General features: G+C 42.1%; 1 protein-coding gene across 6 annotated transcripts in view; it reads right to left on the reverse strand.

Annotated features, from left to right (window-relative positions):
- tnip1 (TNFAIP3 interacting protein 1) overlaps positions 1-23,940 on the reverse strand; it is a 45,406-nt gene that overhangs the window by 20,282 nt on the left and 1,184 nt on the right. For 3 of the 6 annotated variants that reach the window (XM_066667025.1, XM_066667026.1, XM_066667024.1), the window contains exons 1-7: positions 7,709-7,794; positions 5,893-6,064; positions 4,764-4,913; positions 4,171-4,259; positions 3,917-3,979; positions 2,872-3,066; positions 1,397-1,491 (exon numbers count right to left, since the gene is read on the reverse strand). In XM_066667025.1, the coding sequence (XP_066523122.1) occupies positions 1,397-1,491; positions 2,872-3,066; positions 3,917-3,979; positions 4,171-4,259; positions 4,764-4,913; positions 5,893-6,031 (731 nt within the window). In that variant the 5' untranslated portion in view covers positions 6,032-6,064; positions 7,709-7,794. Of the gene's footprint in view, positions 1-1,396; positions 1,492-2,871; positions 3,067-3,916; positions 3,980-4,170; positions 4,260-4,763; positions 4,914-5,892; positions 6,065-7,708; positions 7,795-23,940 lie in introns of those variants that run through there. The other 3 variants (XM_066667021.1, XM_066667023.1, XM_066667027.1) reach the window with 3 other exon arrangements.

Here is a 23,940-nt window from a genome sequence, read left to right on the forward strand (position 1 = left end):
TGTATACATTTAATAACACAGTAAAAGGATGTATAACTGTGTACTGCAGTAGTGTTCATATTGACATGTTTCCATTAATTGGAGGGGGGGGGGGGTTCTCTCAAACAAAAACAAATAAAATAAATCAATCAATCATCAATTAATCAATGAATTGAAAATGTTAACGCTCTAGTCCAGCAGTATGTACACTTTTGGCTTGGGGATTGAATGCCAACTGTTGGTTCACCAGCTCTACGTCAAATTTACACTATTTTATTCCAGATGATATGATTAAAATGGCAGATTTCCATTTAAAAACTTCAAATTACAATAATCAAACTATGAATCATTAACCGGTCAGGTTATTTCCATAAAACCACCCTAGTAATGGACTCCTGCTTTCCAGTCCTAAATACCCCTGGGCCATGTACGCCATACACTCACTATACACTAAAACTGAGAGTCCGATTCTAAGAAAACACAGGACCTCCAGTGCTGGTACACTCATTCAGTACAGTGTTCAACAGGAACTGGGTACTCGCTGGAAAGACCCTTCACTTCCACTACTACAGAGGAAAACACGGCCACCCAACTCCCAAAGGAGAAAACGACTGCGTGACGCATGCTTACGGCTTCATAACTTCACGTGCAGGAAAAAGAGAAAGAAAAATAAAGGAAAGAAAAAGAAAAGCCCCAGACATTACATTCTGGTCAAGCTCTGCTGACACCGCAACCTATACGCTACAAACTTGCCTATTTCATATTGCAACACTAACCATTAGAAGTCACTTACCGGCAATGATTACATAAGCATGTTCCAACTCCACGTGAACTGCTTCTCACTCACAATTCACAGAAACATGATAGGAACTTCTGTCAAAAGCACACCGTCTAAACTCTAAATCCATGCTGCATGTGCATCTATACACTGTGTCTAAAGGTTTGTGGACCACCCTCTATGTTATGGACAAAGGCGCTCATTTGTACACACGGAGCTCCACAGAAAAGCAGGAAATGAAACAAGATGCTCAAGAGTAACTGTACACGAGCATAACATCACCATGTACAATGCCAAGTCTCGGCCAGAGGGGATTATCTTTAAAAACATTGTGATTGTGGTGTTTGTAATCCCAAGTTAAATATTCATCACCAGTACCTGATACTTCTGTGACAGAAGGTCATCAAACCCTCACAGCACTTTTTTAATACCTTGTGTAATACAGCAAAGCCTGAAGAAACTCTCGTTTCAGAGGAAATGCTGGACAAGGAGGTGTCCACAAACTCTAGGCCATATGTTTAATGAAGTAATGACATAACAGAGCCTTGAGACACAACGAACGCTGGTCTTTATAAGAGTTAAGGCAAAGAAACGTGGATTGTGACTATACTGTCCCCATCAAAAGCGTTCAAGACGTACCTCAGCTGTTCCAAGTCCCGATTCCGATACTGAAGGTCCTCCTCCATTTTTCTACGAAGTTCATTGTTTTCCTGCCGGAGCTGCTCACAAAGTGTCTGAAGGAAAAAAAAAAAAAAGCAAAGCTGTAACCCACTGCGGAACAGATAAACCCAACCTAAAATTACAATCCAAGACATACTACAGTCCAACCACTAAACCGAAGCTCATCCTGCAGTCCTGTTGTGCTGCTATAAATGGATTAGTGTCACCAGGCAAAGGTCTGCAATGGATTTGTCCAGAGTTAGACATCTTGGTAAATGTGCCATTCTGTGGACTAACAGTAGTCAAGCTAGTCTCTGTGTGATTTCCAATATTAACACATATAGTCTGAATGGAAACAACAGGATGTTTACGCTAAACCTTACAACACAGGACACAGTCGATAACAATAACACCACACAGCCGTGTCTGAGAGTTGGTTTTATAATTCCATTAATGTCTGGTGGTGTAGAACTGGACTACTCCTACTGAAGGAGCCGATTACAAAACATCATTCGCTCCACGGTTTACAACGCCACACACTCGATTAATATAATTACATTACAGTCACAATGTAAACACTACATAAGCTACAGATACATACTGGGTCAAAATAACTATATTACTGTCAAACTGCAAAAAATATACACACACTGCAGACTCACACTGGATTAAAATGATGTGACTGTTAGACATTAAATGCCACACACTCTACAGAGTCATACAGTCATACGTAGAATCACTGCATTATTATTACTGCCAGACTGTAAACACCAATCACACTGCAGATACAAACTGGATTAAAATCGCTCCACGGTTATTGCTGTCCGACTGTAAAATACCCTCCATATTAAACTTAAATTACTGAACCTCCTCAGGTAATATCCAAATCAGCCTCCATCATGGCAGCTAAGCAAAGGAGCGGACCAGGTCTCTCCGCACCTTCATAAGTCTTGGACACACTAACATTGAGACACTCCTCAAACTGGAGCGACAGAGACTGCCACGAGTCAGTTGGGTTTACAAATTAGAAGACATTACAATATCAGTGAGCAGTAATGCAACATTAACGATAATATATTATAGAAATATTTAAGATGCATTAATATACACTGGTATCATTTGAGTGGTATTTTGATTTTAAGGATCACCCGGTACAGGTGAAACGTCAACGTATGTTCACGACTGAGTGTTCTACGTCAGTGCCTCACTTCTTTGAGAAGAACACCTGCATGAATCTTTACTGGATTACATGGTAAAACATTGTATTCCGAATCATTCTGGAGCTTCTTAATTTTCCTTCTGAAAGCATGACTTTTAAATCACGACAAAATTAAAGAAATGATAAAACACAGATGGAGACGAATGTTTTCTCTCCAACAGCAACAGTGTAACAAAAGCAGTGACCACGCCATCCTTGATGTAGGCAGAGTTACTGTACTGTCAGTTGTCTTTACCTGAAGCAGTGAAGTTCTCTGCTCATTCTTCTGCACTTTGGAGGAGAGGTGGTGGAACTCCACGGCCATTCGACCCAAGTGAGCCAGGAGCTGGTTGGGGTTAGACTCCTCTGCAAAAACGCTGAAGGAGCTCTCTAGCCGTTGCAGCTGACTGGCCAGTTCTGTGTTCTCCTGTGGCAGGGGCAGGGCACCAGCCTACACACACAAGCACACACAAAGATCAACAACTCAATGTTCACATTTCTCTTTTAACAGCTTCCAAAAATCCAGTTCCTCCACATACCCTCCATTTTACAATGAGATGAAATAAAAGGTTAAATAATCTCGCCCACACACGCAGTCAGAGACCAACTTTCAGGGCTCATGCTCTAGAGGCGTTTCCCCACACTGAATTAAACCTAACCTTGAAGTATATTTGCCTTTCACTAGATAACGTCCAGAATCCTGTGTAGCTCGGACTAAGGGTAATCCTTGTTTAGGAAATCGTCCCTTAGAGTTAGAGCTATTAAAGTCTGGCGTGGCAATTACAAAATAGTATAAAATAGTACAAGCATTCATCATCACTGCCAATAAGTGATAAAGGTTAATACCAGTTGGGCTTGTTTGTTTTTACAGGCAACATAAGTTTTATGGACAGATGTGTAAGCTGAGCAAGGCATCACAGTTCAAAAGTAGCTCTTAAAATGATCCTCATCTAAACATGCTGAATAAACCGATTCTCCTCCAAACGGCGAAGGCAATTACGAAAAAATGTTTTCCCTCTTTACTGTGTCCAAAGGGAGAAATTCCTGCTATTGCAAGAGTCTTCCTGCGTCGAGTAAATCCTGGAGTTTCCCCCCTGAGTCACAGCTGACTCTGCCCCCATACGAAGCCACTGAGTCACTGCAGCTGAGGAGGAGCACACAGAGAGAAGCTCCAGGACAGCCTCAGAGGAGTCGGGAGGATATAGGTCTTTTTCCGATGTGAGAAGAAGAAGAAAGAAAAAAAAAAAAAGTCCAGACTTTCAGACATTTAAAATCGCACAAATATTAATCTCGAAGCTCACCGTTTGATTTTCCGGAACTGTCTTGTCCTCCATGTTCACCAGTTCAAACTGCGAGGAGGGCTCCTTCGACAAACAAGAAAGCACAGGATTACAACACCGCTCCTCAGGGGTCAAACATATCGGTCCGAAAAAGGATGTTTTGCCGCCCTGACATAGCAACACTGCCAAGCAGCGCACATGAGAGAGCCCACACTTACATAATAAAGGCAGTGTGAATGGATGCGAGTTTGTGGATTAATGCGTTGTGTACTTACTGTGGCTTCAGGCTGAGCGTTTTTCCCACTCAAACACTCACGAGGGTCCGCTCTGACGGATGTGGGGTGACTGAGAAGCTTCCCATGACCTGAGAGATCACAGTCTTAAGTTCATATCATTACCAACATATGGCAGTGTTGCCTCAGTTGGAACCAAGATAATAGTAAGATGGAATGCCAAAATATTTCAAACAGTATCTTATTTTATTGGGATTCAGACTGGGACACAACATAAAATGAACCGAGCAAAACTTATAAAAGACTAAACAAATTAAACTACACTATGTATAGTGTCATTCATGTACTCTTTATTTATGCTGTGTCTAAAAAATCGACAGAGATACACTCAGAGATGGACAGATTAAGAAAAAGAAGAGATACAGACATAGATACAAGAAGGGGAAGAGTAAAGAAGATAAATAGCTTGATATAGGTCCCACAGAATGAGGCAGATATAAATAGATAGAGAAAAGAGATACAGTCAGACCTCACTAGTCACTGAGAGGAGGTTAGGAACGGACAGTTATCAGTTACTGAACACATACGCTGTCTACGTTCTGAGCTTTTAATTGCCACCTTATAAAAAGACTCACCTTGTGTGTCTGTCTGAACAGGCGCTCCCATACACACATTAGAGGCGTAGCTGGACGTGGAGGACTTCAGGGCTTCATTATCCCGGACCAGCTCCTCCACCCGCTTCCGAAGCTTAGATGCCTCCGTCTGAGACTCCTCCAGCAGGTCTCCTGTCAGCCAGAACCCGACAGACAGACAGACAGACAAGCATGAGCTGGGTGGAAAAGACTAGAGCGAATATCTCTAAACAAATCTCAGGTCACACATGATGCCAAGCTGTGTTTAATTCCCATCGGTGAGTCAGTGGAGGGAGCTACTCCAAAAGAAGACCAGTCAAGAAAAGCGGCATTCTGACCTTTAAAAACCCGTCCAATCACATGTCACACGAGTGACTGAGATCATTCCAAACACAAAACTGAAAGCTAAGGCCTGCAGAAATTTCCTGCAAGACTGGTTCATTACAGATGTAAAGCTACACATCAGGTGTTCAAAGCTCAGAGTCCATGAGTAACACAACCACTTTGGAGTATTAAAAGATACGGAAAAATGTGCACTGGTGGTTTTCTGAATCAATATCGTGACGGCCATTATTTGAAATTACTTTTCTGTAACTTAAGAGGTTCTCTGATGTTTAACAAAAAGAAATGGTATATTTGATATCCACAAGTTTGTACACATTCCTCATAATTAGTGAATTTAGGTACACAGTCAACACAGAACACACACACACGCTACAGAAGAACATTAATTGAAAAGCAGTGCTCTAAAGCTGCTGCACATGAGCCTAAAGTCACTGTGCTCAGTGCTAAACATTGGTTAGAAGGTTATAAAGCCACCCTGGAGTTGGACTGTGGAATACTGAAGCATTATTCTCTGGTCCAATATATTTGAGACGAGTTGGAATAGAGGTCTGATGCCTGACTGCTGCAAAGCGGTGCAAACTACGCGTTCACTCCCTTCGTTTCCGAACGACACATGGTGCACGATAAATACTCTTCAACTACATTACGAATGTGGTCTGGATGAAATTTCCTTGTTCTTGAGTGTCCAAGTACTGGGAAATAGGTTAAATGTGTGATAAAACTTGTAAAACCCTAAAATCTAACGCCACCATTGTATACCCACACGAAATAGGAACGACAGACTCACCCAGGCTTTTCAGGCCTTTCATACGCTCTCTCAGGACACTGTTCTCCTCCAGAAGCTGCCGATAGCTGCTGGCCTCCTCTTTGGCCTGACTCTCGCTCCCACCAGGGTCATAGATCCGATACGGGCCCTTCCCATCCATGATCTGCCTACTCGCTTACCATGCTTCCCTGCGCTGACACACAGGAGACAGTCCCGATCACATCAGCCGCTCACCAGCAGGAGAGAGACAGCACAAAAATATCCACAACCAGCAAAACCAGAAACAAGCTCAGGACATGTGACACAGGCTAATCTATAGGAGGAGTGATTATCTCGCTAATACCCAGCCCATTTACAATTCAAAACAGAGGCATTTGAATAATCCCGTGTTGGGGATTTCTTTTTGGTTATTTTAGTCTGTGGTCATTTGAATGCTCGTCTCTGACACCACAATAAATACACCAGAGCAGGGAGTTTCTGAAACTAACGCCAGTTCCAGAAAATAATTAATAGAAAAGCGGTGTAAAAAGCCACAACTTCACAACAGCAGGACCATTCTGCAACTTCTCCTGGCCACGTTTGCATAAACCCAAGACCCATCTTTCATCAAGAAGGCCAGGGCATCCATTCCTAAGCTCAGCGTGTAGTTTAACTAAAGTGTCAGCTCTACTCATTAATTCATAAACCCCATTATAACCAGCCGTGTCCTCCAATAAATCAAACAGAAAACTGACTGTCCGGTTAAACTGAGCAAACAATGTACTCCATTGGGAATCTTTGAGTGACTAATTAAAACAAGGAAAGATTTTAAGTTTAAAGCAACTATGACCCAAGAAGGATATAATTAAAAGTTTTTAGACAATTTAAAAACAGCCTTAAACGATCCACAATTCAATTAAAGCCCTAAGAAGTCATACGTGATTATCCAAATGAGTTCCAAGAATATAAATCCTTAAGGCCTTAAAAGTGGCTGGAGTTGTAACTCTAACACCTTTGCCTCTATTCAGTATGCAAATAGTTGTGAATATACAGTCAGTCCCAGCCTCCACCTCCACTCAAACCTCCATCACTCGCCTGCAGCTCAAAAGCCCCGTCCCTCGCCTTGACAGGATTGGTACCTTAGGTTTGTGACATAGAAAACGCAGTCTGTCTGAGTCTGCCCGTTGGAGACTGCTTTAACAGCTTATTTCGCTTCTGATACATTTCTTAGCATTTAAAAAACCCATATTGACATATCAACAAGGTTAAACACCTGACTTTCACTGCAGGGGTGTCTTTAAAACCGATTCTCTGTTCCCAAGAAGACAAAGAATGAACAGAAAACCAGACAAAAAACATAAGACAACGCTTCGTAGAGGAAAAGTAATCCGTTTCCCAACCGATAAACTGCGCTGTGAGAACAAAAAGAGGCTGAAGTTGGCTGCTTTAAGTCGAATTTCCCGTTCCACCTTAAACAGTCCATTTAATTAAAGCGCCATTTAAGGTGGAAAGGCCAATTCGGATCAGAGTATGAGTAGTCAACTTCAGCTTTAGAGCTTAAGATAGCCTATTATTTGACAGCAACTCTGGAATTTGGTCATTTACACGGTTAAATATGACTCATTTCAGGGCAAACAGTCCCGCTGGAGGAGCGTTATTTCCCCCAGCCGCGTTGAGACACTGTAACGATAGTATATTAACCTTAGCGCTGAGCTAACGGCAGGTGCTGGTTAGAATCTGTTTAAACCAACACTACTGGGCTATGTAGGTTATTAAGGCGCTGTTTTAGCTGTCTGACACTAGAATAAACAGGTACAGAGGCGTATTACGTATAAAGAAAGCTGTATTTATCGCTGACCTGCGGCGAAGTGTCTCCAATCCGATCTCAGCAGCGGCTCCGAGGTAGCGTAGTCGTACCGGGGGAAATTCCACCTAACAACGCTGATGTAAACAGCACTGACTGGCACAGCGGCGGACCAATCACATGCGGCGCTGGGTGGGCGCAGTGGGAAACAGGTATTGATTGTCAACTCAACGGACCAATAGTGAGACCAGGCTCTAGCTAGCGAACCAATCATGAACTACTTATTATCATATTTTAAAGCCGTAAAGATAATTAGATAAACGCTTTTCTAAAACCTCTCAAGGGTTAAATCTTAATTTAGACTGATTAATTGTAATGTTAAAGTGATATATTTTTTATTTATTGTTTATATATTATATTTAGTTTATATTTTGTAAAACCATCTTTTTTATTTGAATTAATAAATTATTTATCTTACGCCAGCGCCAGGAGATAAATATTTGAGTAGCTTATGTTCTTTAACGTAAGAGAAATATTCACAAATTGAAGTAAAAATAAATCATTAACCAGAATTTACTTCAATCATTGAATTATTTATCCTCAGTTAAAAATCCTAAAGCCACTCATGTTAACTATTAATCTAATGGCTTGCTGAAGCAGCTGCACATGAGCCCATGGTCACCAGGCCCAATGGCAAGCGTCGACAAGAAGAGGTTGACAAAGTCCGCCAGCACTGTGCTGTGGAGCACTGGAAATGTACTCTCTGGAGACACTGACCCCTATCCAACACCTTCAGGAGTGGTGTTTGTGAGTCAGAACTAATCATCCATCATCAGTACCTGACCCCAGTACCCTATTAAAGGGAAATCCATTATGTATTTTATGTCATAGTTTCCACATCATTTAGTTGTTTGGCGTGAAATGTTCCATTCAAGAGAAACATACTGAGTCAGAATAGTGCACCGTGGTGGTGAATGGAACCAGACCTCAAAACAGCTTAATGCCTCTAAAAGCTCTTTTACATAATTTGTGTAGTGGTTACAAATACCTAATCTGGTGTTTTGTATATGAGTATTTATAACTATATATAAACATAAGGCACTTTTTAACTGTGTACATGTAAACGATAGTCCAAACAGCATTTACATTAATACGTACATTAGTTATTTTCAATATAACTGTAAAGTAATCAGTCTGTTTCTCTCTGTAGAATCATCCATCATACTCCTCTGAATTATGAAAGTGTGGGATGTGTCCAACCACTTTTGGATGGATAGTGTAGGCCATAAGTGGCAATACCAGTTGTAATACTAGTAGACGTAAGTGACGTATAATAAAAAAGCTTGTAGCACTTACAAATGTGTAAAAAAATATATATATATATATATATATATATATATATATATATTAATTTAAGGTATTTTTAATATTCTTTAAATAGGTTATTAACTGTTAAATAAATAAATCAATAAATATTTATGCAAATGATATGCCATGTTGAAACTGGTTAAAAATACATAAATCCAGACTGATCTAAGGTGGTAGTTATTGTTAGTTAATGAACTCAGTTGTAATACTTGTGCACTGTTGGATCAGTATATATTCATGTCTCCTGTTGATTAGACGTCACTATAAACCAAGCTGTAAAGCATGTGACTGCATTATTGTATTTTTGCTTTGACCTCTAGCATTAATAAGCACTTCTTGAGTGTGTGTGTCAGTGGTTATAAAAGGTGAATAAGTATTGTCTTGCAATAAGTTAATCTTAAATAAGTAATGATTAATGCTTGTAAATCATTAATTAAATGTTTGCTAATTGTTGCTAAAGAGGCAGACCCTATATAAAGTGATATTGATTTGAAGACCTTTTATTTCCATCACATTTCTGATGACTACCACTGGACACCTTACAGTAAACCAGCCGAGGCCTGTAGGAAACCAAAAGTCTTTTAAGACGGTTCTGTTTCATTTTAGCAACCTGACAGACCCGGACTTTCATTTCTTACACAGTGGGATGCTGTGATCTCTTGAGCAATGTGCAGATTCTCAGAGGGAAACAGATAACGCTGATGAGGTCATGCCTCTAGTTCTGGCTTGGAGGCGTGAGGTCGTTATTGGCTAACACCAGAAGCTCTGCTCCCAAGAAATTTCAGCAGTGACGTAAGTGTGTACACCACCAGAATAAAATGTGGGGCGGTCCTATCAGATCTGGAATAAAGCTGCCGGTCTATTCAGAGTCCAAGCGAAAGAGGAAGGCAAGGTTGTTTAATAAAAATAGAACTTAAGCCAGGGTTTCTCTGCCTTGTGACCCCTGAGGACCACCTTTGGACCACCAGCATGAATGTAGGTGCAATTCGTAGATGTGAAACACCTCATGGAACTGGCTTATGACTCACTCACTCGCTCACTCATATCCTGACCTACATGTCTTCATAGCATCTCCACAAGGTGGCACCATTCACTAACATATAAGAACTGCTCCACCAGGGGGTGCTATTCAGTGATTCACATCAAAGGCGTTTTGTGATCTTGTTTTGGTTAGAAAACTCATTTCTGCAATATTTTAGCAGTGAATAGCACCCCCTTGTGGAGCAGTTCTTAAATGTTAGTGAATGGTGCCACCTTGTGGAGAATGTGAAGCTCTGAGTGAGTATGTGAGAGAGTGAGGGAGTGAATGAGTTACAGCCCCTGGCAAAAGATGCTGGAATCACCACACTCCGAGGATTTTATATTTCATAATAGTTTTAAAAAATCACAGCTATGATACAAAACATTGTTTAACACCTGAAAACTCATGAAAGTTCATGAAACAGGCAAAATCAGCTAAATTATTATAGTTAATGGCTTATATTTTTCAGTTCAAGTCGAGGGAAATAAGATTAACGATGGAATCATCAACCAAAATAAATAAATATATAAATAATAATTAGGACTCTGCCTCTTGTCCTAAGGTCTGTGCTCTTTGAGGCATGGACTTCACAAATAAAAGAACAATATTCTCCATCAGTCAGGTTTCAGCCTTCTCTCACAACAGATGACAGATCAGTTTTGAAGAACTGAGCATTATCATGGACCAGATATTTTTTAATTATTATTGTTATTAAATGTTCAGTGAGATTGAGCTCGGGACTCTGATGCCTTTCCTGAAAAACAGCTTTACATTTTCCTTGGTGAGACACATGATCATTATCACCTGAAAATGACTTCACCACCAACAACAAAATGACTCCTTCCTTTTAGACCACTCTTGTGGTCTTCTGGTTAGGCTCGGTTTCACTTGGCTTTTTTATAGGTAAATACAATTTCACGCAGCCCATTTATTACTATTCTGCCACAAACACTGTCTCCACACATTTGTTTATGAGACAAAGTATTCACACATTATTTTACAAAAAAGTTGCAGAGTTTAAACACTAGGGTCTTCATTAGACTGACTCAGCGTTTCTCGAAGTGTGTGGTATTACAGGTGGGGTGCAAGGCATCGGAAGACATGAGCACTTTTATGCCTGTCTTTGCTCACAATGGATTCATTAATAGCCCTTAAACATGCTAAAAGAACATTAGATAAGAGACCAGGAAAATGTAGCTTACAAGTAAAACGTGTATATTATACTCATTCATTACAGACAGACTGATATATTTCAAGTGTTTTTTTCTTTTAATTTGATGATTATAACTGACAACTAATTCATTCATTATCTGTTAACTTATCCGGTTCAGGGTCGCGGTGGGTCCAGAGCCTACCTGGAATCATTGGGTGCAAGGCAAGAACACACCCTGGAGGGGGCGCCAGTCCTTCACAGGGCAACGCACACTAACACATTCACTCACATACTCACACCTACGGACACTTTTGAGTCACTAATCCACCTACCAACATGTGTTTTTAGACTGTGTGAGGAAACCTGAGCACCTGGAGGAAACCCACGCAGACACAGGGAGAACACACCAACTCCTCACAGACGGTCACCCGGAGGAAACCCACACAGACACAGGGAGAACACACCACACTCCTTACAGACAGTCACCTGGAGGAAACCCATGCAGACACAGGGAGAACACACCACACTCCTCACAGACAGTCACCCGGAGGAAACCCACACAGACACAGAGAGAACACACCACACTCCTTACAGACAGTCACCCGGAGGAAACCCACGCAGACACAAGGAGAACACACCACACTCCTCACAGACAGTCACCCGGAGGAAACCCACACAGACACAGAGAGAACACACCACACTCCTTACAGACAGTCACCCAGAGGAAACCCACGCGGACACAGAGAGAACACACCACACTTCTCACAGACAGTCACCTGGAGGAAACCCACACAGAGTCAGGGAGAACATACCACACTCCTCACAGACAGTCACCTGGAGGAAACCCACGCGGACACAGGGAGAACACACCACACTCCTCACAGACAGTCACCCGGAGGAAACCCACGCAGACACAGGGAGAACACACTAACTCCTCACAGACAGTCACCTGGAGGAAACCCACACAGACACAGGGAGAACACACCACACTCCTTACAGACAGTCACCTGGAGGAAACCGATGCAGACACATGGAGAACACACCAACTCCTCACAGACGGTCACCCGGAGGAAACCCACACAGACACAGGGAGAACACACCACACTCCTTACAGACAGTCACCCGGAGGAAACCCACGCAGACACAAGGAGAACACACCACACTCCTCACAGACAGTCACCCGGAGGAAACCCACACAGACACAGGGAGAACACACCACACTCCTTACAGACAGTCACCCAGAGGAAACCCACGCAGACACAGAGAGAGAACACACCACACTCCTCACAGACAGTCACCTGGAGGAAACCCACACAGAGTCAGGGAGAACATACCACACTCCTCACAGACAGTCACCTGGAGGAAACCCACACAGACACAGGGAGAACACACCACACTCCTCATACACAGTCACCTGGAGGAAACCCACGCAGACACAGGGAGAACACACCACACTCCTCATAGACAGTCACCCAGAGGAAACCAACGCAGACAAAGTGAGAACACACCAACTCCTCACAGACAGTCACCTGGAGGAAACCCACGCAGACACAGGGAGAACACACCACACTCCTTACAGACAGTCACCTGGAGGAAACCCACGCAGACACAGAGAGAACACACCACACTCCTCACATACAATCACCCGGAGGAAACCCACACAGACACAGGGAGAACACACCACACTCCTCACAGACAGTCACCTGGAAGAAACCCACGCAGACACAGAGAGAACACACCACACTCCTCACAGAGGGTCACCTGGAGGAAACCCACGCATAAAAAGAGAGAACACACCACACAGACAATCACCCGAAAGAAACCCACACAGACACAGGGAGAACACACCACACTCCTCACAGACAATCACCCGGAGGAAACCCACACAGACACAGGGAGAACACACCACACTCCTCATACACAGTCACCTGGAGGAAACCCACGCAGACACAGGGAGAACACACCACACTCCTCATAGACAGTCACCCAGAGGAAACCAACGCAGACAAAGTGAGAACACACCAACTCCTCACAGACAGTCACCTGGAGGAAACCCACGCAGACACAGGGAGAACACACCACACTCCTTACAGACAGTCACCTGGAGGAAACCCACGCAGACACAGAGAGAACACACCACACTCCTCACATACAATCACCCGGAGGAAACCCACACAGACACAGGGAGAACACACCACACTCCTCACAGACAGTCACCTGGAAGAAACCCACGCAGACACAGAGAGAACACACCACACTCCTCACAGAGGGTCACCTGGAGGAAACCCACGCATAAAAAGAGAGAACACACCACACAGACAATCACCCGAAAGAAACCCACACAGACACAGAGAGAACACACCACACTCCTCACAGACAATCACCCGGAGGAAACCCACACAGACACAGGGAGAACACACCACACTCCTCATACACAGTCACCTGGAGGAAACCCACGCAGACACAGGGAGAACACACCACACTCCTCATAGACAGTCACCCAGAGGAAACCAACGCAGACAAAGTGAGAACACACCAACTCCTCACAGACAGTCACCTGGAGGAAACCCACGCAGACACAGGGAGAACACACCACACTCCTTACAGACAGTCACCTGGAGGAAACCCACGCAGACACAGAGAGAACACACCACACTCCTCACATACAATCACCCGGAGGAAACCCACACAGACACAGGGAGAACACACCACACTCCTCACAGACAGTCACCTGGAAGAAACCCACGCAGACACAGAGAGAACACACCACACTCCTCACAGAGGGTCACCTGGAGGAAACCCACGCATAAAAAGAGAGAACACACCACACAGACAATCACCCGAAAGAAACCCACACAGACACAGGGAGAACACACCACACTCCTCACAGACAATCACCCGGAGGAAACCCACACAGACACAGGGAGAACACACCACACTCCTCACAGACAGTCACCCGGAGCAGGAAGCGAACCCACAACCTCCAGGTCCCTGGAGCTGTGTGACTGCGACACTACCTGCAGCACCACCGTGCCACCCCTGACAACTAATGAAAACCCCAAATTAGAATATTACTTAAGTCTAATACAAAAAGGATTTTTAGAAATGCTGGCCAACTGAAAAATATGAACATGAAAAGTATGAACATGTACAGCACTCAGTACTTAGTTGGGGCTCCTTTTGCCTGAATTACTGCATCAGTGCGTCGTGGCATGGAGTCAATCAGTCTGTAGCACTGCTCAGGTGTTATATGAGAACCCAGGTTGCTCTGATAGTGGCCTTCAGCTCTTCTGCATTGTTGGGTCTGGTGTATTGCATCTTCCTCTTCACAATACGCCATAGATTTTCTATGGGGTTAAGGTCAGGGGGTCACTGGCCACTTAGGAACAGGGAGACCATGAAGTGCTCTAAAACTTACATTTACATTTAAGCATTTGGCAGACGCTTTTATCCAAAGCGACTTACAAAAGAGGATCTAACATTCACACTACAGCACAAATTATACAAAATACCTTACATTAAGTGCAATATGCCAGGAAGTAATAAGTGCATTAAAGAAAGACATTCAGTGCAAAAGATACTCTCGGAAGAGCTGGGTTTTCAATGATTTCTTGAATGAAGAGAGGGTTTCTGTTGCTCTGATAGTGCTTGTTCCACCAGCGTGGTACCAGAGATGAGAATAGCCTCAACTGACCTGTACGGGGGGTTGGTCGTGTTAGTAGGCGCTCCTTTGAGGAACGGAGAGGGCGGGCGCTAACGTATGGTTTTAAGAGTTTATTGAGGTAGATGGGAGCAGAACCAGTGAATACTCTGAAGGCCATCATTAGTGATTTGAATTTGATGCGAGCAGCTAAGGGTAGCCAATGCAGCTCAACTAATAGGGGCGTGACATGTGCTCTTTTTAGTTGGTTGAAGACCAGGCGTGCTGCCGCATTCTGGATCATCTGTAGTGGTCTCACAGCACAGGCCGGAAGACCTGTCAGGAGGGCGTTGCAATAGTCTAGACGGGAGATTACTAACGTCTGAACGAGGAGCTGTGTTGTATGTTGAGTTAGGTATGGCCTAATCTTCCTTATGTTGAATAGGGAGAAGCGGCACGATCGAGCTACAGCGGTAACGTGATCTGCGAAGGTCAGCTGGTCATCAACCATGAAAACTTCCTGATAGACAGCTGCTTTGACCTTGGACCTCAGAAATCACAGTGGACCAACACCAATCTAATCATCTAATCATCACATTAAAAGAAATAAACACTCTATATAAATATATCAGTCTGTGTGTAATGAATGAGTACAATATACAAGTTTCACATTTTGAATGGAATTAAAAGGAATTAATTCAAAAGGAAGAAGCTGAAGTACGCTGATTTGGAGGCTGAGGTGGGGGAATGCTGGCGGCATTGACATATTAGACTGGTGTAGATAGATGTTAGGGGATTTGTAGCCAAATCTGCCACATCCCTGCTTGTGCAGTTCAGCATCAGGGGCCGGAAAAGAAGGGCAGATGTGAAGGAGTAATCAGACACAGCTGAAAGGTCTAGTTAGAGGTTGTGGATAAGGAGAACACAGACTAGTTGGGGAAATGCACTGTAGAGGTGCTGTTGTAGTGGTTGGTGATGCATTAACGGTGCCAGTGGGGCTAGGTACAGCGTTAGTCCCCAGGGAGACCCGTGCAGATTTAGCGCTGTTGATACTAAAGGATACTGTAAAGCTGGCTTGGAGGGGCGTGGGCCTGGGACGCCAGACTACACTTTTGAGCCTTCTGGAGGTGTCCTGGGCTTAATTCAGTGAAACACTGACGAGGGGAGGTGCCTACCTGATGAACCCTGTGAAGAGCTAGTGATGCAGTGTCAGCAGAGTCTGGAAAGGCCTGAGAACTATTTCAAGCTACAAGACTCCCAGGTGGTATGGGGCCTAGAAGGACACTTCAACATTAGCCTGAAGCTGTGGAGAGTCCCACAGTTGTGGAAAACATCTTTTGTGGCTCCAGTGTCGACAAAGCAGCACCATAAGGACCTCAGCAACTACAGGCCGGTTGCACTGATGTCACATCTGATGAAGTTCCTGGAAAGGCTAGTCCTTATCCATCACCGACCTGTGGTTAGTTCATCTATGGATCCACTTCACCTTGCCTGCCAGCCAGGCATCAGGGTGGAGGACACCATCATCTACCTCCTACAAGAAGCTCTGGCTCACCTGGAGAAGCCTGGGAACACTGTGAGGATCATATCCTTGGATAAGTCTAGTGCATTCAACACCATACAGGCTGGGCTCCTGAGGGACAAACTGGAACATTCAGGGATGGACCATCACCTATCTAACTGTGTCCTGGACTACCTCACCAATCGACCACAGTATGTGAGGGCAGGGGTCTGTGTGTCCGATTTTAGTTAGTTAGTTTGCAGCACAGGGGCGACAAAAAGAACAGTCTTGGCACAGATTCTCTTCACCCTGTGCACTGCAGACGTCGTGTATAGATCACCAAACTGTCACCTACAGAAGTTCTCTGAGTATAGAGAACTGATTCAGGACTTCATGGACTGGTGTCTGCAGAATCACCTCCAGATCAGCGCGGGGAAGACAAAGGAACTGGTGGTGGATTTCCGCAGACGTACACACTCCCATTTACCACTGAACATTCAGAGAACAGACATTGAGAGGGAAGTACCTGGGTGCTCACCTAAATGATAAACTAGACTGGATAGATCACTAACAGCAGACTCTACCTGCTAAGGAGGTTGAGGTCATTCCGAGCGCAGGAGCCACACCTGAGGACCTTTTCTGATGCAGTAGTGGCATCAGCCATCTTTTATGGAATGGTCTGCTGGGGTAGCCGTACCTCTACCACAGACAGGAGGACACTGGACAAACTCATTCAGAAGGCCTGCACTGTCCTGGGAAGCCCCCTAGACCCAGTGCATGTGGTGTGAGAGAGGAGGATTTTAACCAAGTTAACACCCATGCTGGAGAATGACTCTCATCCCATGCATGAGACTCTGACAGCACCGGGCAGTTCCTTCAGTAACCGGCTGCTTCACCCCAAGTGTGTGAAGGAACGCTATCGCAGGTCCTTCCTTCCTACCGCTGTTAGACTTTACAACCAGCACTGCTCCCAGTAAATCATTCACATCTATCTACACTGACACTTTACTTAAACTGAAATACAGAATGTATATTTATTTGGATGATACATACAATATGCAATACTTAATACAATACTGTGAAATTCTACAATATGATGTGCAATATTACCATCTATCTACTAATGTGCAATATCGCATGCAATATTTCCATGTACAATAGTCATGTTCGTTAGTTTTACATACAGGGGTTGGACAATGAAAGTGAAACACCTGGGTTTAGACCACAATAATGTATTAGTGTGGTGTAGGGCCTCCTTTTGCGGCCGATACAGCGTCAGTTCATCTTGGGAATGACATATACAAGTCCTGCACAGTGGTCAGAGGGATTTGAAGCCATTCTTCTTGCAGGATAGTGGCCAGGTCACTACGTGATGCTGGTGGAGGAAAACGTTTCCTGACTCGCTCCTCCAAAACACCCCAAAGTGGCTCAATAATATTTAGATCTGGTGACTGTGCAGGCCATGGGAGATGTTCAACTTCACTTTCATGTTCATCAAACCAGTCTTTCACCAGTCTTGCTGTGTGAATTGGTGCGTTGTCGTCCTGATACACGGCACCGCCTTCAGGACACAATGTTTGAACCATTGGATGCACATGGTCTTACTGGTGCAATGTGCAGTTAATGAAGATTAGCCACCAGGCTGCTCCAATTTAGCCATGAAACCTCCCACACTACAATGACAGGTGTTTCAGTTTCATTGTCTAACCCCTGTATGTATATAAATGGCTACAGTAACCTTAGGGTGTATCTGTAGGATTGGAACCATAGAAATTATGTGGCTGCCGGCAGGAAATGGGTGGGATGGTCCCTATGTGAAACTCTAATAGATGGGCTACATCTTTTTTACATCTTCTCTTGTGTATGATTATAATTATAATTAAAGATTTTAAAGTTGTGTTGATTTCATATGACCCATTTAATCTCCAGGACTGTTTACGCAGATCTATAATGACATTTTACAAATATTTACCTCTCCTTCTGAGAAGAGAATGGAATGTACCTTTAGGGAACAAAACTGAACTCTGAAACCACTGCTGTACCTTTAAATGTATGTTTACAATGTCTGTACCTTTAGTGACAAGGATGTACCTGTACAGTACTTATTTTTCTGAGAGTTTACAGATAAAAACACTTTTACAGCACCAAGTCTGTCACGAACTCTTTGTTGTCCACCACACAGTAAATATTAGTCATTCACCAAATGCACACACTTGACACTAAAGCAAAAAAATGTAGTGGTTTCCAGGAAAACCATAGCATCTGTTGTTTGCTGGTAGAACGGAAACATGGAAAGTAATACTGTTTCTGTGATGCCATCAACTGTTAGAAACACTTGTTAACAGTCATAATAAACTGTAAGATGGACTGAGGCGAAGTGGAAAAGCGTCCTGTGTGTCATATTAGTATGGATATTAATATGAAATTTCTTTTGGAAATCATGTATGCTGCATCCTCAGCACTAAAGAGGAGTGGGACCATCCGGCTTGTTATAAGTGCACGGTTCAGAAGCCAGTGTCTGTGAGGGTACGTGGGGCATTATTGAACATGGCATGGTTGCCTTGCACATCTGTGAAGGCACCGTTAATGCTGAACAATATTTACAGGTTATTTACAACAGCACGGCTCCTTAGCAGAGGTGGGTGGTAGCCAAGAGTTGTACTCAAGTAAGAGTATTGTTACTTTAGTAAATGTAAAAAGTAGTTACCCAATTAATTACTCGAGTAAGAGAAAAAAGTAATAAAAACTACTTAAGTACTGTAACTGAATTGACCAAATAATGCTGAAATTGTCATGACTGAAATTTGAATAATAGTTTTAAAAAATGAAATAAAATGTACAAATTAATAATTAACTAATGAATTTTTAAAAATCATAAGACAATCACAGTGCCTGAGGCTCAAAAGTGTCCGTAGGTGTGAGTGTGTGAGTGAATGTGTGAGTGTGTGTCGCCCTGTGAAGGACTGGCGCCCCCTCCAGGGTGTATTCCTGCCTTGCGGCCAGTGATTCTGGAAAGGTTCTGGACCCACCGCGACCCTGAACTGGATAGGCGCTTACAGATAATGAGTGAATGACTGCTTGAGAAAAAAAAGGGTTGGTGACATTAAGTTCACACTTCAGTTCACTTCGGTTCCTTTATTGACCCAAGAGGATATTTGTTTTGCAGCCAGGTAGACAACACATATAATACAAAATAAAAAAAACAAACAGCGTCCCCAGACATCACAAAACACCACTAAAAACATTTTAAAAATATGCACCTCACAAATTTAATAACCCTAGAGCCTTAAGTAGAAATGTATTCTTTCATCTATTGTTTTTAACTGCTTTTTTAAATCTGTGTCCAGAAGGTAATTTAATGAATGACCTGAAAAACACTGTATCAGTGTTGGGTAAGAATTTACACTCCTAATTTTCCTGTCCACACTAAACATGTTTAACTTCCTTAAGAAGTACAACCTCCGCTGAGCGTTTTACTAGTTCTATCTGCATTCTCACTAAAGCAGCTTTTATTCTTTTATAATACACATACAAGCTAGCATCATTTGGGGCCATTATGCTACTCATGGTAGGTCCCTTTAAATGCAAATAATGCTAAATAAAATAATTGTTTTCAAGAACAATTTGAGTCAAGTCCTGTACGTCCTGTAGAGGGCTTAGACACTGATTTTAGAAATGATTTAAAGCTGCTGGGCCACCTTCACGAGGAATATTGGTGTGCAAATAATAATAATAATAATAATTTTAAAAAATAGCCAGTATAGTATCATCAGATTTTACATCCATAGAACATCTGACTGTCACACCAGATCAAAGGCACCTGTGTTTTAGTCTGGTTGGATGTGCACATTCATCATTTCCTCCCCATATTTGTTTCTCTTTTGCTTTATCGTGAGTTTTCTATTTTTAAGGAAAATATTGCTTTGTGTTTTCTCTCCTGAAGCTCTGCAGACTTCTATGGTTTACACCAATGTTTTCCTTTCATAACCGTCCCATTTGGTTTTTCTACTTGCATCAAATTTTAAACACAGCTGACTGGAAACAACCAACCTCTTGCCACACCCAGTGTTGGATTTCCTCCTCTAAGCAAACATCCAGCAGCTGGTTAAGCACTGACTTTTAACTGAACACTAATCGTGCAGTACTCAATTCTTTAGAAATGCACATTGCAAAATGATGCCATGTTTTTCTCAGTATTTTCTGATTCCTTAATTATTCCCTGGATTAGATCAAAGAAACAAAATGAGCCATTAATTGTAATCATTTTAATTCAGTTGTTTGATATAATACTTTGTGTGTGTGTGTGTGTGTGTGTGTGTCTTATCTGTGATTTGTTTACTTTGTGTGAAGTAAAAATGTTGGGTGAACATCCTCTAAGAGCAGTGAGTGTTTGTCAGGAGCAGGACAAGCCTGTTCCATGGAGAGCTTCATATTGCAATATTCAAAGTGCAGTACATGTTTAATGTACCATTGACCACCCACAATAGACCACTGGCTCCACATTCAGTAAATGGCAGAGGACCACCAGAGCATGCTTCACAGCCCACTTTTAGAATCCAGACGTAAGCCATAGGCTAAAGCAGTGATACTCAGTACAGCCCTGTGGTTTGAAGGCAGCATTATTTTGCCCGATTGTGCTCATCAAACCTGCTTTATTTATCAAAGCTTGGCTACCATCTACCCACCAAGGAGGAATGGACTGATAAAAAAATGCGATCAGCACTTTAATAATTGTTGGGACATTTTGTAAAATGCAATAAAACCAGGTGCCTGTGATTTGTTCATTCATGTTATATAACAAAAAGAGAAAATTATATTTCATGATTGTGTTTTTTAAATAAAGCAAGTATAATGTAAAAAAAATCTAAGATTATTATTTTTATTGCACTTTTAAAAACAGGATCTGTAAATGGTTGGATTTGACCTCTGATCTTTAGCACTACAGAGACTTGGAGGACCCCTGTGCAAAAGAATCACGATTTATTATTATTATTCTTTCTATGTGTAAAACTGTTTTAATGATTGTCAAACTGGGTCATGTCTCCAGAGTCATGCATGGGTCTGAAAGGTTCTGCTGCACGATTTAATGTGGAACAGCATATTAGCATAAAGGGGCCTGAAGGAACCTGGTGCGCCATTAAATTTAATTTAAATGAAGGTACTGGAAGTTATTTGCTGTACTTTTTAATGTGGATTTTTATATTCCAATAAAGTCTCCACAAGCTGCACCTCAGACACCAGACATAAATAACACCACTACACGACAACAAAGCTTATAAAAGTTGGGGGCCTGGGCGTGCAGAGTAGCCTCATAATACACTCCACGGCCCAAAGCTCCCCACAGGACCACCGTCACAGTACTTTACTTATATTTGAGATGTATTAGTTCTGTTAGACTATATGAGCTATAGACTCCCTATAAATCCCTATAAAGATAGGGATTAGAGTTGTACAGATCAGTTTTTTAATTAAAACAATGTGCTGCATACACTTAGGCTTTATGTTTTTATTTGAAACCGTTTTCGTTTGAGTGCCATCTCTCTCTCTCTCTGAATAGTCAGACAGAACTGATATCCGGCTCAGTAATGTGATTAATTAAGTACTTATAGTAAACCGAGGCCTAAGCTGGTCAGAGAAATCATCAGATATATATCACAATAAAATGAAAGACCTCAACATACTTTTATATGTCCAATATGGTTATTCAGTGCAGTAAACTGTCAGTGAAATAGAAATACACCAATGTTCTCTTTCCAAACCCACTTTCTGAGAAGAGGGAATATAAATAGTGACATCTTGTGGAAATATGACAAACACTGTGGGTTTGAGGGTGAAAAAGCCAAATAAAGTCATGTGAATTCATGTACTAATTTGAATTAGACTTCCCCCAAAAAATAAAACATAAACAGTTGATTTCTTCGCAGAACTGAGAACATGTTGACATTAATTGCATTTGCATTTTATAATGAAACAACTAGGCCCATACATGCTGACTTGGCTCTGTGATTGAAAGGAAACACATGACGCAAAAGGGAATTTCCACATATTTTTACAAATTTCTGCATAATTAAATGCTTAAGAAGTAAACAAATTGACTGAGAGCAGTTTGATATGAGATTTAGAGAGTCAGGTTTGTTCACAGTTGTGGGAATAAGAACCAGACGTCGAAGACCGTCCTGAAATACGCCTTAAAGCTAAACAATGGTAGCATTGAGATGAGGTATTGACCAAAAACATACGTTAAAAATCCTCTCACGGCGAAGGGGTGCATGCTGGGTATTATTTAAGATTACATTCATGTTACTGTCCCCAACGTCCCTAATTAGAGTGGTGTTGGCTGATTGCTGGGTTTAAACTGCAAATAAACGGCTTCTTTTGTACATGTTTCTTAATTCCTTCATTATAAACTTGTATAAATGTGTAAGAGTGAGTTTCTCTAAACCTAACCATTCAAACACCCTCAGGGAACAGGGAATTAATAATGTAGGATATACTACTATTTACACTAGATAAACAAAACACATTATGCGGCAGAATAAGTTTAATCCGCACAATAAATCATAAAAATCACACAAAGAGAGAGGACAAGAAAAGAAGGGAGAGTAAAGAAGGAAAATATAATAAAAGTCCTTCACAACAGAAGAAAACAAACACAACACACAGCAGCAACGTACACTTTGAGTCTCAATCCGAATTAAATCCGTAAAACAATCACAACATCAGTGAAGGCAGTTCTCCCTTCCAGTTAGAGAAATAAAACACCTTTTCTTGCTCATGAATTGTAAAATGGCAGTGTTTCTGATTCCAGTTTTGACCTGTGACTTTTAGTGCTCAAATTAAAAAAATAATTATTATAGAATAAAGGCGCTAAATTCACAGAAGGCTTATTCCATAGTGAAATATCCCCCAAAAATAAACAATAAAAGGACTCATGCAGAAAATTAAATTAAAAAAATAGAGGAGAAATTCCTTTAAAGGAGCAGTACATACGCTTTTTTTAATGGTTTTAAAAGTGTTTACTTATAATTCTTTTTTTTAATAAACTCACATGAGCTGAAGAAACTCACTGCTTCGTCCCTAAAATGAAGCAGTTAATGCTCCACAGAGTGGATCTGCACAGTTTATAAACCTCAGGTACACTGTGACACTGTGCTGAAATATCCTGAGAAACGGACAGGTAGTGCTGAAAAGTCCTGTGACATTAACTACATTAACTATGTAAAGATATCCCTTTGGAGATTTTGTTACAGACAGCAGCAATATATATACTGTAGGTTTAGGCGTGTGAAGTTATATAACATCATTACGGCTGTAGAAGAGCTTCACCCTTTGAAAACACCCCAATAAATACTCACTCTGTCTGCACAGAGGCCCATTACTGGTGTTGTTAAAAAAAAAACAAGAAATAAGAATAAACCCCAGCCTTTAAAGCCCTGAATCTAATACACTTTGTGGCCAAAAGTGTGTGGACACTTCATCTTCCATAATTTTGGATATTAAACATGAGCTTGTTGCAGGTCCAGTCTAAACTCATCTGGGAAGACTGTACACCGGATGTGTACAGGAGAATTTGATGGCGTTCAGCCACAGGGGGTACTGAGCT

This window comes from Hoplias malabaricus, chromosome 4, assembly GCF_029633855.1.
Source record: "Hoplias malabaricus isolate fHopMal1 chromosome 4, fHopMal1.hap1, whole genome shotgun sequence".
In the NCBI taxonomy this organism is placed as follows: Eukaryota; Metazoa; Chordata; class Actinopteri; order Characiformes; family Erythrinidae; genus Hoplias; species Hoplias malabaricus.